This window comes from Eupeodes corollae, chromosome 1 (assembly GCF_945859685.1).
Source record: "Eupeodes corollae chromosome 1, idEupCoro1.1, whole genome shotgun sequence".
Classification (NCBI taxonomy): domain Eukaryota; kingdom Metazoa; phylum Arthropoda; class Insecta; order Diptera; family Syrphidae; genus Eupeodes; species Eupeodes corollae.
In genome coordinates this window covers 243,948,666-243,966,450 of record NC_079147.1, presented here as the reverse complement: position 1 = coordinate 243,966,450, position 17,785 = coordinate 243,948,666, and the positions used below count along the sequence as shown (strand labels likewise).

The window sequence follows — 17,785 nt, the reverse complement described above, 5'->3', positions numbered from 1 at the left end:
ACATCTTTCTAAATATCTTTTATTTCGACTCTAGAGACCTTGAAACGTCGTGAAATGTCAAAATTTTTAATTTGACAAATCAGATCCATTACAATAACTTCCTATGGGAAGTTAAAAAGCATGAAAACCTACAAACCTTTTAATCGACAGAAGGGATGGGTAGAATTGATCAGTGTGGGTCGCATCCCAGCCTCTTTTTTTTACCTTCTCGGGTTTGTGACCATAATTGGGCTTTATAAGATTTTAGGAATTAGGCATTAAACATATCCCAAATTTTAATTCAAGAGTTTATCATGATATTTTTTGCACAGCACTGTATACAAAACAAAAAATTTGCAACCCAAATTGTTGAGCTCGTGTGAAGCTGAGATATTGTTGGCTGGCCGGATGGCTGTGGTGCTGGTTGCTGCGTTGCTTTCGCTTTGCTGGTGGTATAGAAAAGTTTACCTTGTTCTCTCCTCATTCTGTGTTTAGCACAGCGCAGTGTAGAGAGTTCTGCTGCTGCTCTATAATCTACCATCAGCAGAAGCAGAGTCAAAGCTAAAGGAGTCTTTTTTCCCCAGTACGTACCGAACCAACTAAGCATCCACTCTGGCTCGGGCTGCTAATATATACTTCTGCTGCTTTTGCTGCTGCAAAATTATTTCACATAAAGTTCTTCTTTACTCAGTTTTAGTATAATTATACACACAATACAGATTGATTTTATGCTTCTTCTTAATCGTTACGCTTTTTTATATACATATGTAGATATATATAAAAAAATAATTAAAATATAATTGTAATTAGTTTTTTAAGTGCAAAACTATGTGCGGTAGCCGAATGAAAATTCGCCATAATTTTTCGTTCCTAATTATTATCAGTGAAGTATTTGTATCCTCGTTGTCTTCGTGGTCCTCGTCGTCGTTAACGTCGTCGTCGTCGTCCTGGTCGTTGTCGTCGTTGTCGTCGTCCTGGTCGCGGTCGTGGTTGTCGTCGGGCAGGCAAGGGCAATGGTACGTATATGTAGATACCTAAACTTTTATTTTATATAACCACACTTGTTGCATGTTGAGCATCATAGTAACCTAACCTACCTACTTACTTCTTGTTACTTGATTGTGCCGAAAAGGAGGAAGAAGGAAAAAAAAGTTCGAAGGATAACCTGAGAACCTCTTTGCCAAATTGGTAAAATCAATAGAACACAATTTACTTAATAAAAAAGAAACCGAACGGTTTCTTTTGCGCTGGCATTAGAACTTACTCATAGTACATGCTCGTATTTTTATGAGCATATACTACATAATAATATTTTCACATTTCGCAATCTACTCATGTTTACCTATTATAAGATTGTTATACGGTACGTGTTTTGTATGTGAGTATTTTTCTGTATTATTTTTGTTTTGTGGGAGACAAGAGACACATTCCAGGATATGAAATCCTCGTCCTCGCGTTCATCTACCGCGTCGTCGTCGTTGTCGTATGTCGTGTCGGTTTTATCGTTCAGACTCGCTACAGGTACTTTTACCAACAATAGATTCCAATTCGAAAAAGTTTATGTAAGCCATCAGATAGAAAAAAGCAATTATGAGCAACAATATAGTGTGTGGCATATAGTACATCCTTCCTATACCTATACATATACAGAAAAGGATAGATACACAGGTGTTTTATACTTATAGTATCTGTACAGATATATGTATAGAAGAGTACAATGTACACAAAAGATATATACCTACAGAAGAAGAAAGTGACGACGACTACAACGACAACGGTCTGGTTTGTGTCTCAATTCAACAGTTGGGACACATGAAGGATAATAATACTCATAGTGTGTATTGTGGGAGATTTTGTGATTTCCTTGTTAACAACATTTTGTGTACGGAGCACCCCTTATTGCGCTAATTATGGTTTTATAGGTGGTTGAAGTGCTTTTTTGGTGTGTACCTAACTATTCTATACCTGGTGCCGCGTATATAGAAGCCATCAGGGTAACTTACGTATCTTTTAGTTATATCAACCTATGCGTTATGCCAGAAGCTGATGTTCCTTCCGCAAGTATAAAGATCCTTTCTTTTTTGTAGGTATTTACAGCTATGGCCAAAATAGTAGGAACAAAGGTTGATTGTTCGGTTTATAGCATCATTTGTGTGAAGCAACACATGTAGCCATTCAATTTTAATAGTAAATATTGTGTTAATCGTTCTGAAGATGTGGTCTTTAAAAAGTTAAGATTTTCGAGTTGATTTGCAGAAGGCAAAGAAAGAATAGCCATGAAAAATATGAGCACTTAATTTAAACTTCAAAAAACATATGTATGTATATATTTTTAACAAAAAAATCAACCAATTTAATTCGTTGAAAAATAAATTCATAAATGATATTGGGTCGAAAAGTCCTTAAAAATTAAGGATAGAAAGTTACCGTCCGATTTGTTGAATCGAAGATGTTTGCACATGCTGACGTTTCAAGATCCATATAATCTAAGTCAATAGTTTTTAGAAAGTTCTCTGTGTGTTTGTAAGTCCGTTCGGAGGACCCTTTCGTTAACTATATCTCAAGAACAAGTAGATATATCAACTTCAAATAAGTTATGATTCCTAGAAAATAATATCGAAACGTGCAGAGAGGATATTTAAACAAATTCAGTGAACGATTTTTTTACCCAAATATCCTACAATTAATTTTTCTATTTTTGATGTCATGATGAATGGAGATGAAATTGAAAACAGTTCAATAAACTGTTTCTTACTTGCGACATATAGGAACTAGGCAAGTTTTGCATTCGTGGAAAATTTCCAACTCCAAATATTAATCAAACATGATATTACGATGGTAAAGAAGACGAAAAAAAGTGGGTCCCTCGATTCCATCCGGTATGTTCTGTCTGTCTGTCCACGCTCCTACAGGCTAAACCATTGGGTCGATTGAGTTCAAACTTGAAAGTTAGGGTTTTGAGCAGATTCGAGTTAGGCGTGCTTTCTTTTTTTTCAAGATCAAAACTAACAGTGGCCCCCATACAATAAACGAAAATTCGAATTTTCTCAAAAAGAAACCGATAGATTTTTTTCTAATTTTCCTTAAAATTTTATTATTTAACTTGGCTTCTTTTAGTAAGAAAAACATATTTTTGTATTACTCCCAAAAGGTACCGCTCATAGAACCGTTTTTTTGTTTTTTTTTTTTTTTAATTTTCTGAGCAACTTATGAACCGATTAAAATAAATTCTTTTTGAACGAGCTCTGAACAATATTTGATCATTTAAAGTGCAACTTTTTCTTGTTTGGATTTTTAAAAAAATATTGATTTTTTTTTCAAAATTCTATATCTCAAAAACGTTCAACATTTTTTTTACGAAATTCAAATGTAGAGCGTATATTTACAATCACTAAACAACTGTGTACAAAAAATATTTTTAGTACAAAATTGAAAAGTTTTATATGTAGGTATATAAAAATTTATTTAAAAAAAAACCGTTCTAATGACTTTCGAAAAAAAATTGAAAAATCAAGGGTTTTTTGATTTATAAAATGGCATTCAAACTTTTGAAGAAAAACTTATTTTTCAGCTAAAATTTTGAATCTTAAATTAGTTTTACTTGTATTAAATGTAACCCCCTTACATCTCACCGTGCATGAGCTCTAAAGAGCTAATTATTTTGACAGAATGTTGATCTTTTATTCAAATTAATGTATTTGGTTCATATTTATGTATTTTTATAACTATAATTATTGTAAATACCAACAATGGCCGTGTAGCGCCACTGCATAGGATTAACGAATATGATATGTTTAATCAACAATCTATTTTAAAGGGTCCATCAAGAAGTATTATCTGGGTACCTTTGTACCTATATATATGATTTTAAAATATTATTATTAAGAATATTTTACTTGCCTTCGCCTTCATAAAAGAATAAATAGTACAAGTTAAAGAAACGAGTATGCTTGTTTTCTATTATAATCACTTTTTTAACGTAAACACATTATACCTTTATAGGTATTACGTACAACCTTTAAAACTACTGATAACGTGTCACTTCAAAACTAAAATCCAAAATGCACAATAGCCTGACTGTAAACAGCACATGAATAGCAATTTCTTGTACCTGGTCGTATGCTAGTTTTTTGTTTTAATTTTAACGACAAAAATAAACTGAAATAATAACTCCATGTTTGCCCTGAAAACTTGTAGGAAAGAAGGAATGTGATTGGATTGAAGTGAGTACCAATAACATTCCTTCATTATCATCATAAACATGTTTTTATCTATCTGTCTCCATAAAGCTGACACGCAAATGAACTATTCTTTATTCGTTTTAGACACATACAAACTACACAACCAATTCGCAAACACTTTACAATTTAAACATAAATGTTCTGACTCGTTCTAATCTTCAGATAATTTATTTTCCATCCTGGTTCTTATAATATGAAATTAAAATAAAGCTATCCAAAGGAAAAAGCTTTAAACGAATGAGTTAAATACATAAACAATTGTTTCGGTAAAGTATGCGTACAAGTATTTTTCATTTCCGGGATGAGTTGTCCTAGGATGAGTTGTGTCTTGAGATGAATCAAAGAAAATACCCTTACCGAAAAAAATGGTGTGTATTCGACAAGATCATTCAAATACATAAACCATTTCCCTTAACATAATATTTTCCGAGTATTTCATATTTTTATTATTATAAAAGTTAAGTTTTTTCAACAAATTATAAATTAATATTCAATGAAATGCATTTCGCATAGTTTACGGAAAATTCTCTTTGTTTTGACACCTTATATGTTAAAATTAGTTCCGTATGAGAGCCGAAAAAGGGAGTCATTCTAGCAAAATAATATATACATATGTATATGATGATTCGTCCAGACTAAATTTTTATTCAAATACTAAACAAAATTTGTGCCTATATATAAAAAAATTAATGTAAATAAAACCGGTCTAACGATTTTCAAACACAAAAAATTGGAAAACGGAGTTTTTTTTGACAAATCAAATAGCATTTATATCTTTGATGACAAACTCACAGGTATATTTTTAAATCTTTGCATAAAGGAGCAAGTTCGTGCGATCCAGTCTAGCATTTTATTTCTTTTGTAAATAAAAACTGAAATAAAGTATTTGTCACCTACAATAGTCTATGAACAAGAAATGATATTATCTCCAATATAATTTAATCAAGTTTATATATCTAAGATTTCTAAGAATTTTCTATTTTAAATTATACTGGTCGACAAGGTTTTGTTTCTTGCAATTCATTTCGACTTCACTCTATCACATCACGTTTTTTTGAGATATTAAATTCTTTTTAAAATTAAGAAAAAGCTGGTATGCAACCCACCCTTATAACTTCCCCATTGTTAATTGCTAAAAAATTTGAAATTGTATTTTTTGTAACAAGCCAATTTTATATCAAGGGCAATTGAAAGAGTAGTATGCAATCAAAATTTAGTTAAAGCTGGAAATGTAGTTTAGTTTTTAGTTTTTAATGACCAAATTAATATTCATACATGATACATTCAATAAATAAATTAGCTTAAAGTCTATTTGGTTTGGCATCATGCCGTCTACCACATTGACATGATTTTTTTTGTTTGTATGCATAGAAAAAAGTTAACTTTAAATTAAATATGAAAAGATAGTTTGATGATAAAAATTGCCTTAATAATACGTGTTTTGTAGTGCAGCGCATTAACAGTATACTTGTATAGTACGTCCCATCCGCGGTCTCCATTCAAAATACTCAGCACATCCACCATCTCCACTAGATTTGCTCCAAAGTATGTCCTTCGTAGTTCGCACAAAATAGGGCATTTTCCAATAAAATAGTAAACATCTTCTCTCTCTTTAAGGTTGCAAAGGCTACATTCAAGTGGAAGATCAGGTCGATGCGGTATGTAATTTAGGCCTGACAGTTCACCTCTTATTTTGAAAATTATATTTATTTTTTCTGCAGAGTTTGTGTTCAAAAAATATGTCGCTTCTTGTAAGTTGTAATTGAGTTTACTGTAGTACATTCGATATTGAGATGACTGAGCCTCATTCACATAATATTTTATAAAGTTAGTCGTGTTGGATGTTTTCAAAATTTGTGTTTAATCCACCAGTGTTTCCCATTGTTGTACACAATTACTTTTCTTCATTAGCAGGTAAGAGGGTACTATTTTTGGCAGTCTTTGCTCATCCATTCTCATATCTTTCTGCACATAATCAAAGTGTAATTTCAGTGTCTCCAAAAAGAGTGGTGGCATTCCCGTCTCCAGATGAATCATGTAATTGGGAGTCCTATTTGGTAGTTTTAATACACAGTATCGTTGAAAAACTTCAAGAGTAGTATATGAGCGGTACCCCCACACTTGTGCTCCATATAGCATGATGGATGTTGCAGTTGCACGTACGATTTTTTGTTTTGCTTCCACTTCCACTGCTCCTTTCTTGAGTATCTCCCTCCACCATTTCTGAATATCATCATTTTATTTTTGTCTTCGCCAAATTAACGGACAAGTTCCATTTTCTACAATAATTTTCCAGTCTATATTTATCATCGACTGCATACTGTTAACGGTCTCAGCGAAGATAGCAAAATCATCCGCGAACATTAAAGCTGGATTGCAAGTTGTGTTTATTATGACCACCTCCAATGATTTCTGTTATACCATTAATAAATAAAATAAATAGAAGTGAACTCAGGATGCATCCTTGTTTTACCCCCATCGTAGTTGCAAACTCTTCCGAAACGCATTTCCCATCCCAGACCATCGCTAAGTTATTGTTGTACAAGGCTATCAAAATTCGAATCATTCTAGTCGAAATACCGATCAAATAAAGTTCGTAAAATAGTGCTTCACGTGGTACAGAATCGAAGGCAGCACGAAAGTCCACAAACAAGGTATACAACTTTTTTGTCCTTTTCTTATATGTCTCGGCAATATGGAAATGTATATATTTTTATACATATATTTCAAAAATTACAAAAGAATAACAACAATATTTCTATCGCATAAAACAACTTAGAAGTCAGTATATTATTTTATTCTTAAAAAGATATTTAACTCAAAATTAAATTTTAGTATATTTTGTTTCCGGTTTTTATTTTTCTAACAATAATAACAAAACTTTGTATAAGATAAAGAAAGTTTCAAATCAATACTATAGTTTTGTTCTCAAGATACTTAAGTCGACAATCAATTTTTAATATTTTTGTTTTATGTTAACTGAATTGTCAATCGATCTTTTCCCAAAAATGTAAGCAGCATTTTAAGAAGATTTTTGTACTTATTATAAATCATTAAATTGTATTGGTAACAATATTTTGTATAGAATGAATTTTGAAGGCTATACAATTATTAATTGCCTAGTATTTAGTAGGTCTTATTTTTGTTAAAAAAAACTGTATTTTTTTTTGTCAAAGTCCACCAAATATTAAAAAAAATGGCTCTTATAAGATAAAACTCTTTTTAAGTCAATATTTTGTTTACGTAATGAGTATAACATAAGTTTTGTATTTTTGGTCAGTGATATTTTTGGGGTCAACCAAACACGCACACATATATCTCTCTAAAAATCTTTGAATTAGATTCTATGGACCTTGAAATGTCGAGAAATGTCAAAATTTTCAATTTGACAAATTGGATCGATTACAATAACTTCCTATGGGAAGTTAATAAGACCTTTTGAGGCTAGCAAAACTAAAACAGTTTTTTTTTAATTTGAAAAAGTTGTTAGTTTTAACATGTCTTACATAAATATTAAAAACACGCTGAATTATTAAAGCTAGAAAAGTTCTTAACAGAAAAAAAAGAAAGATTTGGAATCAATTTATGTTTTTGTAACAAAAACTGTTATTGAGTTTTTACATCTTAACCTTAGAGAGTATTTAAAGAAAATAAATAAGTCGCGGTCCTGATGGTTTTCCCGCTATTATGTAAAAAAATGTGTAATATATGTAAGTGAATGTTATACCCGTTATTTGTACTGTTCAATCATTCTATAGAAAGTTGTAAATTTTTGGACAAATGCATTCCTTATAAATACTCATAAATAAAAATAGAAAATAAATTGGGTGGCGCAACAGTCTGTTTGAGAACTAGGACCTAGTGACTGACAACTCTCAACCATTCCTGTGTGCGAGTATTGTTGTCAGGGCGAATTTGAGAAAAAGCACTTTTTCATGATAAATACTCATACGAAAGATAAAAAGAACTTAGTTTCAAATTACAGACGAATTGCTAAACTTTCTGCTATTCCTAAAATGTTTTAATATATTATTTGGGATACTTTATTTTTTCACTGTTCTACAATTTAAGGGCTTTGTTAAAAAGGAGCCCATAATAACAAATTTGTTACAAGTTACAACGTTCTGTCTTGGCGCGTAACAAAAAAACAAAAAGTTGACTGTATTTTTACTGACCTTATATCAAAGCATTTGGCAAGCTTAACCATCGTATTCTTTTTAGAAAACTACAAAATATGGGTCTTAACGAAAGATTTGTGTTATGAATATTTTCATACCTCAAACGCAAGTTATGTGATGTTCTTCTGAAGAATAACCGTTGTTACTGTTAATTTTGGTGTACCTCAGGGCAGTCACCTTGGCCCGTTATTTTTTGCACTATTTACTAACTATCTTAAGTCTCTTTTAGTCAATACCGTGTTTCTTCTAAATATAGATGATGTATGAAATGAAAGATGAAAGTATGAAAGACTGTTATCTTTAACAAAAAGACCTTCAAAGTTTCTAGAAATTAATAGTTTAGTTTTAAACATTGACATTTTTAAAACCATGTGTTCTACACGCAAGAAAAGTTGTAATTGTCTATAACTATGCGATTAATTTAAAACAAACTTTGTAATTTTCAACTTTTACTGACATTGGGATAGTTTTGGACTCCGTTCATAGAAGATTTATGAAATTTTGATTAAGATTTGTACAATGGATAATTTATAGTTCAATTTCAGTTCCATTGATCCTCTGTCGATTGAATATCATTGCTAGTCAGTATAGTTTGCGAAGTCAGTTTGCAATGTGTAACAATTGAAGTAGATTAAACTATGGTGATAACAGTCCTTTAAATCTTTAAGTTAAATATTCTCAATAAGAATTCAAGTGTAATTAATTCCAGCAATGACAATGTAAGAACAAACAAATTATTTTGTATTCTAAATAATCCAAATGTGTATTAAACTAGCTGGTTTACCCGGCTTCACTTAGGAGGTATTCAACTATTTTATATACAAAAAAATGAAGATGAAAAAGTACTATTTTCTTATATTGTACCTTTTTTATTTGTTAATTTATATATTATCTTTGTACATATTTCTATTACGGTTATTATACTTCTTTGTAAACAATATTGTTTGTTTTTTGGTGAGGCGCATGCATATATAAATTATTGCCGAGCTGACACGGAAGAAAGCTACATAAAATTGTCTATGGGTAAAACAGGGATTTGTAATGTCAAGGCCTGCAACCTTCAGTGTCTGTCCCTGTGCCTTATTGATAGACATATCATACTGAGCCAGAAATAATTTAGCTTCAATCACGTTCCTCTGCATAGTTACTATCCGTAATCTAGTACCATTGCATAATTTCGGTCCATTTAAATTCCTCATAAGTATTATTGAAGCCCCAATTTTCAAGTCTAGGTTATGCGAAGTAAGTCCTGATGTATTTAAAAATTCAATTGGAATGTCAATAGCATGATCTTGATCAGTCAGATCATCAATAGAAAGATAAGTTTGTTGATGGGCCTGAAACATTGAAAGAATTTTATTTTTTATGCTTGTAACAGAATCGTTTTTAGGTTCTAAAAAGAATTAGCTATTAATTCGTCTTGCCCAGTGGCGCTAGTTGCAAATGTTGATTCTATTAGTACTTCTCTATCATTATTTCCATTTCCTATATCCAAAAAAGAGTTCTTGAAAATTTTGCTCCATTATTATCACCACCCAAATGTACGTGCAAATTTGTGGTCAATTTTAAAAGTTTGCAAGAAGCCCACAGACACCAAGATTTCAGTCAAGCATTTATTTCATCTTTTTGTACCCCTTGACACAACCGGTAATGTTTCCCGAAAATCACCAGCGAACAGTATCACAACACCTCTCATCCCTCTCATCGCCCATCGGACGTTCATCAGCTCTAAAATCTCTAAGTGTACGATCCAGAGCTTCAGGCCCACCTTAATTTACCATAGTCGATTCGTCCCACACAGTAAACGTCGTTTCTTTAAGCACTTTAGCTAGTGAGCTTTGTTTCGAGTTACTACAAAATGGACGCTCTTATGGCTTTGCAAATCTAAAGGCATGAAATATATTTGCAAAAATTTCGGTTCGTTAAGGTTGTTTGGTAAAAGAGATCCAGCTTAATCATAGAATTGGAACTGAACTTTAAATTTAGACATAAAATTTCCATACACGAACAATATCAAGAAAATGTTTAGAATTTTGATGAGAATGATTCAAAAGACTTTTAAATGGTTTCAGTGGATCAGCAATTTCTGCCAATAAAACTTTTCCTCCTAAACTACAGAGACCTGATGGTTCTTTAGGCTATTTGAATACACGACAGAAATTGCACTTGGTATTCATATTTCCTATCGAAACGTGAGATCAGTGAGTCATTGATATTTGGATTTTATAAGTATAGATAACAAATTATTGCTAACATTATTGGACTTTATTTATGCCTAAAATCTGCTCCATGATATCCTCTTTCATTTAAAAAACTGCATGACAATTTGATAAGAAGTTTCGAAGTCAAACCGTAACAAAGATTTCCTCTTTTGCTTGATTTCAGTTTTATATATATAAATGTAAGTTTTTCTATTCTTCTTTGTTTTGCCATGATTTTAAAAAATATGTACCGTTAGTATAGGCTTATGACTATAGTTATACACTCTTTAAGCTTGTGCTCAATCCGATGGTTCCTAATAAGATTCAAGGCCAATTATTGAGAATTCCACTAAAAACATTAATTTTGTGTCTTGGCAATCTAAGGTACTATTATAGCTATCGTTTAATTCAATATACGCTTAAAAGTTTGAACTTGATGACCTGTTCCTGTTTGATGAACGGAGCTGGTCATATTTTGTCAAAAAATTCAACTAATCATTTCACCGAATCGAATTTTAATTCTATTTGTGTCAGAAAAATTTGTCTGGTAATGGCAGTATTTTTCAATGATTGTTATAAACTATCTGTCAAAAATTCAATCATGAAAACTAAGGCAGCTAAAACTGTATTATGCTGTCACCTCCGAATATAAACGTTGTCGTCGGTTTTATGGTGTGGTTAAAAGCTTCTCAAATTGGGCGATGCGACCGCGACGACTAAACATTTTTCAATCAAAAATTAATTTTTGTTTCAACTCTTTTAAGTGCATTTCGCTTCTTCTTTTAGCCTGGGAGGAACCACTGTTTATGTTGAATATTTTTGTAGAGTGAATCCATCTCAGGATATATGTACATATATTTTTGTAATTCCATCTTCTACGGAAATTGTACGTTATGTTCTAACTTGTCTTGCATATCAAAATCTCGCTGTAGACTTTTGATGGCATATGTAAATAGGTTATCTTTAAATTTTCTTATTAAGTTGCTCTAAAAGTAATTTTAAAAGGATATCTTCTGATTTCTTCCATTTGTATGACATCAAGGAACAATTATTCAGAACTAAGGCTACTTTCGAGATCTCACTTATGGATAAGTCGATCTCAGATTAAAAAACTTGTATTATTTTAATGAAACACGAAATTTAACTGAAAGTGTTCCTATAATTTTGGCCATAGCTGTATATGTAAAGCAATATTTACACGTAGTACGAGTACCTGTAATCTTTTTCGTGCGTCGTTTTAGTAATTTCACGGTGGGGCTCGACAACGTAGTCGTCCTCGTAGCTATCGTCTATGTGAGAATGATTGCGTATAGGCCTTTATTTCGGAGTAAAACGCTTTAAGATTATTGTTTCAAATTAAGTTGTATTTAATGATGTCGTGTGGCTTATAGCTTAAGGGAGTGGTTTTATTTAATTGTTACAACAGATTTAAGAATAAGGACGATTATAGTTTGTTGTTTTTTGTTTTGTGTACATACACACGATGAGTTAATTAATTCTGTGATATTTTTTGTTTGAATATTTTAATAATAATATTTACTTTGACTAGAGTAGAATATAGCCCTTTTGGGGGTTTTTGTTTGTCTGAGATTGTTATTCAAATTTCAAATTTTATCACCATCAGACAGTGTCATGTCGTTAAATATTGAATTACAAGTATCTACCTACATAACTAATCTTTCAAGTCGTGATCCTTTTACCTATAGGTACATACCTATATTCAAATTATGGTAAATATTATTGTGAAGTTATAATTTATTCAATTGTAGAGTGTTTAGAGATGTTTTGATGGTAAAATGTCCGGATAAGGAAGTGTCGCCGGAAAAAGACGAAGACCTTCATCAATGGTTTAAAGAAGGTCAAATAACTTTTAGTATGTCAACGTATTTCAATCTCTGTCGAGACATTTTAGTGAATTCAATGGAAATGTTATTTGAGGATTTCACTTTTTTGTTGAAGTTTTAAGAGGATTTTTAGGAAAAAATAAAATAAAATAGAAAAACAAAAATTGAAGGACAGATTTATTGATGGTATTGATATAAAAATTGAGAAAGAAAAAATATATAGCTTTAATAGAATTTCAGATAGGGATGGATGCATTGTTGATGTCAAAGTCTTAAAATGTCTTTTTTAGCTCATGATAAAATGAATCTTATAGAATTCTTTAGAACACGTTATTTTTTTAAATCGATTTTGATAAAAATAGTCCCAGAAAAATATAGATGGAAATAGTGGCTTTGGCTTGGAAAAATTTAGTCTTTTTTTTTTTTAATACACAAGGATATATGGACATGGTCGTTTCATTTCTTAAAAACTAGCAGAGATATCTGCTGTACTTGATTAGTACGAATTTAAAAAATCAACTAACTTGGTTTTTATAAATCAGAAAAAGATGGAAATAAAAAAATTGACTTACATACATGTATACATATATGTATGTATCTTTCTTTGTTTGCATATTAATTTTATAAAAAAAGTTGTCAATTGACTTTTTTAAGACATTATATTAGTTTTTGTCACAAACGATGATATTCAAGAAATAATAAATGGAATGCGGAATAATAAAGCAGCAGGAGTAAATACACTACTTTAAGGATCTACCAATAATTGGTGTATCTTCTATATGTTTTATTGTTAACGCTTGTCTGAAGATAAAATACTTTTAAAGCAAATGGAAAACTGCGAAAATCATACCCATCCTCGAAAAAATTATTAAAATTAAACTTCTTGATTTTCTCGAGTCTTCCAATGTTGTGCCAAACCAACAGTTTGGACTCAGGCAAGATGAATGTACGACACATCAAATTCTTAGAATTTGCAAACATGTTAAAGATAAAATGAACGCAAAAGAATCAACGGGTGTTGAGTAAAATGCATGATTATTGATTACTAAGTAAAATGCATGATTATTAAAGTCTTTAAGTCTTAATGCTGAAAAAACACAGGCTATCTTTTTCACCAGGAAGTGCTAGGTTTCACACGGCCACCACGAATGCCGGCAAGCGCATGCAGCGAAACAAGAGGCATACAAAACGGCGCTGCACAAAAGGAATAGAGCTGCCCACGAGCTCTACGAGCAGAAGAGGAGATAACACCGGCTTCTTAGATGGAAAAAAAGAGAGCATGATTAGCGCGCGATCGAGGAGATAGAGGGATGTCACAACAGGAATGAGTTTCGTAAATTTTACCAAAAGTTAAAAAAATCCTCCCAAGGGTACCAGCCACGAACCGAAGCCTGTAAAGACGATCAGGGGAACAACGTAGTAGAACCGCAGTGGATGCTGAGAATATGGAAAGATCACTTCTCCAGATTATATAACGGCGATGACGAGCCGAATTCCGCTGTAAAGGAGATAGAATTACTCAATCTCTGCGACGCAAATCAACAATTCCGCCTACCTGACCTTGACGAAGTGAAGAGCACTTCAGAGGCGGCATCTCTGATGGCTGCAAGGCAATGTTGCCACTGGTTTTCAATGCTTAATGCAGGCAGCATAGGACTTCTTCAGAGGTTACTAGAGACTCGATCGGAAAAGGACATGGTAGTCTCTTGCCATTATAGCCGTCTAACGTCGAATCTTCTTACAGTACTTCCTTGTTTTGGTTTGAATCGGGATATCCGCGGCTGTACCTAGGCTGCAACGAGGTAGTGGTTCGAGTCAATGCTGGCCCCTCGGAATGTTCGGATATCCAGTACACTGGAGAAGGGTCGTGCGTCGATCGCAATGTGGTCAATCTGGTTGACGGTTGATTGATCAGGAGATTTCCATGTCCCCTTGTTGATATTGAGATGTGTGAACTGCGTACTAGCTACCAGAACATCCCACCTCACAGCGAAATCGATCAGACTGAATCCGTTGGGGCATGCACGTATATTAGTCTTATGTTGGCGAATTTAGCCTTGATGCGGATTGACAAGTTTTTTTGCCTGAGTCTAGTTCCAACAACAAATCCACACCCAAATAGACGCTGTTTTTGTTCTCGGTAGCAGTCGCCGTAGTATACATCGCAGTCTTTTAGTTTGCGTTTGCCCGGGCCATCCCATCGCACTTCTTGGATGGCTGTAATATCTGCCTTGCTGCAGTTTAGGGCTTCCGCTAATTGTTCGGCTGCACGTGGCCTATTAAGGGACCTAACATTCCACGTACATATCCGAAGTTCGTTGTCCTTATTTCGTTTGCGTGGGTTGTCAACAGTGAATCCGTCCGTATCCGAGGCTTGCTGGTTGGAACCCAATCTCCAGTTGAGGTTCTAGACACCCGATGTTCAACGCGGGGAGGTGAGAGTAGGAGTTGATAGACAGAGGTGGGTTTTGAGAAAAACCTGTGGACGCTTGTGCCCTCTTGAATGCACATGTCTACTATTTGAACATCCTTAAACTGCTTTTTAAATATTCTAGATTAATAATCTTACATCTGAAATCCATATATAAAACTAAATTAGAAGGAAAAGCATTATCCTTTTTTGGGTTTAATTCATGATTATGAATTAAATTAAATTTTTGGTTCATGCAAACAAAAATTAATTTGTAATTAAACAATCTTCTATATTTTCAATGTCCCAAATTTAAAATGTTGACATGTCTCATCGTTTCAAGGAACGTAACGTTTCTAAGTTTGTACGTCCGTTCGTACGTTTGGGATTCCTTATTTTTGTCATCCATACCTCAAAAACAAGTATAGGGATAAATAAATGTTCTCTTACAGATAATAACACCAAAAGATGCTGAAAGGAATTTTACAAAAATTGAGTTGTTCGTCTTTTTTTTACTACAGCAATTCAAAAAATAGTGGCAAATTTATCTGACCATTAACAATTCACGAACAAATAATGCTAGCAACTTCAATGAAATTTTATATTATAAAATGTGAAGTGATGCCAAATTAAAAATCATTTAACGGTTTTTGTATGCATTTAAATAAATAAATATTGTTTTTAACATTTAGTAAGACTTCAAAAAAAAAATCCAATTGACAGTTTTTTTATAAAAATAAGCTAAACGCAAATTTCGTAAAAACCTATGTTCGATTCGAATATTTCGAAGGTTGATGAAGGTTTTGGCTTCAAAATTATTTCATTGTTGTGTAAATAATAACTTTTAAGAAATGCTGCTAAAATTGAAAAAAAAACAGATATGGAAACCAAACTATGTTATTTGATTAATTTTTTTTAAAGAAAAGTTCAATTCATACATCTCTTAATATAACCCAAAAATCTACAAAAACAACAAAAAAACTGATAAGAAATGGACTCAAGAAGAGAACAAGGAAAGATATGACTTCGAATAAATATTCACGCACTAAATTTTGGTATCAATATTTTGTTTAAGTTTTAGAAAAATTTACAGACGGGCACAGTTTTGAAGTTATCCAGTGTGAGTCGCATACTTATCTCTTTCTTATCATTTATTTTGAAACACCTATGAGTCGATCTCAGGCCGATCTTTTTTGCAGTGTGAAATTAAAGTTGTGTTTAAGGTTAATCCAATGAATTTTAATTCAAGACATTTGTCGTATTTTATCACTTTCATTTCCTTAAGTTAGCCTCGTTTATATTCATTTCTAAAGATAAATAAATCTTGTTGAACCATCCGTCAGACAGAAAAATTAATTCCTCTTCCCATTATTTTCCAGTTTTTCAAGCATATATAAAACTTGGGCACAAGTTTTTAAAAAATCTGAAATTAGATTAGGTAAATGTTTGGAATATAACATGTCAAACTTTCTCTTTTCTTTCTAAGATATATTAGGAAGTATTTTCGGATTGGATTATATTTTATTCTTCATTTGTTAAGAAGGTACTACATATAAGTTAAATGAATTAATTTTGGTTGTAAAACATTTCTTATCTCTTATCACTAGGCTTTCTTTTAAAACTTATCGGTTTATGAAAGTATTATGAAATGATTCAAGTTGTTTTTGTTTTTCTGTTAAATGTCAGGTACTAGCTCTTTGGCTAAAAATGAAACCTTGAACTTTTAATGAATCATATAAAATATACCATAATATATCAAGTCTCTATCTTTTTTCCTGAAAATAAGAATTATTTTTAGTGTCTATTTATATTAACTTTTTGTTTTGATAACGTCTAGACCCTCTAGACTTTATTAAGATATTTTTTTATTTCAAATAAAGATACGTATAGATATATTCAAAGCTTTCTTTAGCTTCTATTGTTTTGTGTCAACAAACTGATACCCTATAAATGCACACAATATAGTTTTGACGTTATTGTACAAAATATTGGGTCATTGGATTGCATTCATTTGTACCTAAGAACTAGACTACAGGGGCTTTGACAATAGCAAAATGCATTATAGCCTCACAATGGAATTATTAAAAGTCACACCAAACTAATTTTCAAAATGTGAAAGTCACACATCGACAAATTCAACCTTCGTTTAAAGCTATTGATACCATTGAAAGAAGCAAAATAACAACTTATTCTTGTCTGACCTTATTTGTACCCCTAAGCCTTCGTTCACCATCTTATAAGTACACACAAAACTTATCATATGTGTCACTTGTCAATACAAAAACCATAAACATATCCTTTTAGTACTTACTCATTATCAACCCATAAAAGAATGCCACTAAAAGACTACCACTGGCACTGTGCTGACTATTTTTTCACGACCCTTATCATCACCACATAATAGATATAGAAGAACAAAGAACAATTATTATACTTTTAACAAACAAAACAAAGCTTCCAAGAAATGACAAAACAAAAATCTGTGTCGAAGTCATAGAAATGCACATGTTTTTAATAAAATATATATACATATATAAAAAGAAACAATTTAAGATATAATCAATAACTTTTTCGTGTCAAGAGCATCATAGAGTGTACTATATCTAAGTAGCCGGGTATTTAACAAAAGGAACAAAATAACCTCTGATACTTGTTTAAGCACTTGTAACCCTTGAGTGCAAGTCGTTGAGCACGTCAACAGGTTGTAATTGCTGATTGCTCAGACATATTCCCTCCCATTTTGCACCACTTTAAAATCTAGCTGAAGGAAACTTGAGAGATTTTAAGAAAGTTTTCCAAAAGGACTTCATTGTTTTTGAAAAATAGACATCTTCTTCTTGTTCTGCTTCTCATGCCAGAAGGAGACTTTACATAAGAAACACAGAAATTTTACTTCCTTACTTGAGAACAAAGTTCAAAAGTTAAAAATAAC

General features: G+C 32.1%; 1 protein-coding gene across 5 annotated transcripts in view; it reads left to right on the top strand.

Annotated features, from left to right (window-relative positions):
- Positions 1–486: 486 nt before the first annotated feature.
- Positions 487–17,785, top strand: part of LOC129943151 (dentin sialophosphoprotein) — a 34,480-nt gene continuing 17,181 nt past the window's right edge. For all 5 annotated transcript variants that reach the window (XM_056052409.1, XM_056052408.1, XM_056052407.1 and 2 more), the window contains exon 1: positions 487–995. In XM_056052409.1, the coding sequence (XP_055908384.1) occupies positions 993–995 (3 nt within the window). In that variant the 5' untranslated portion in view covers positions 487–992. The remainder of the gene's footprint in view (positions 996–17,785) is intronic.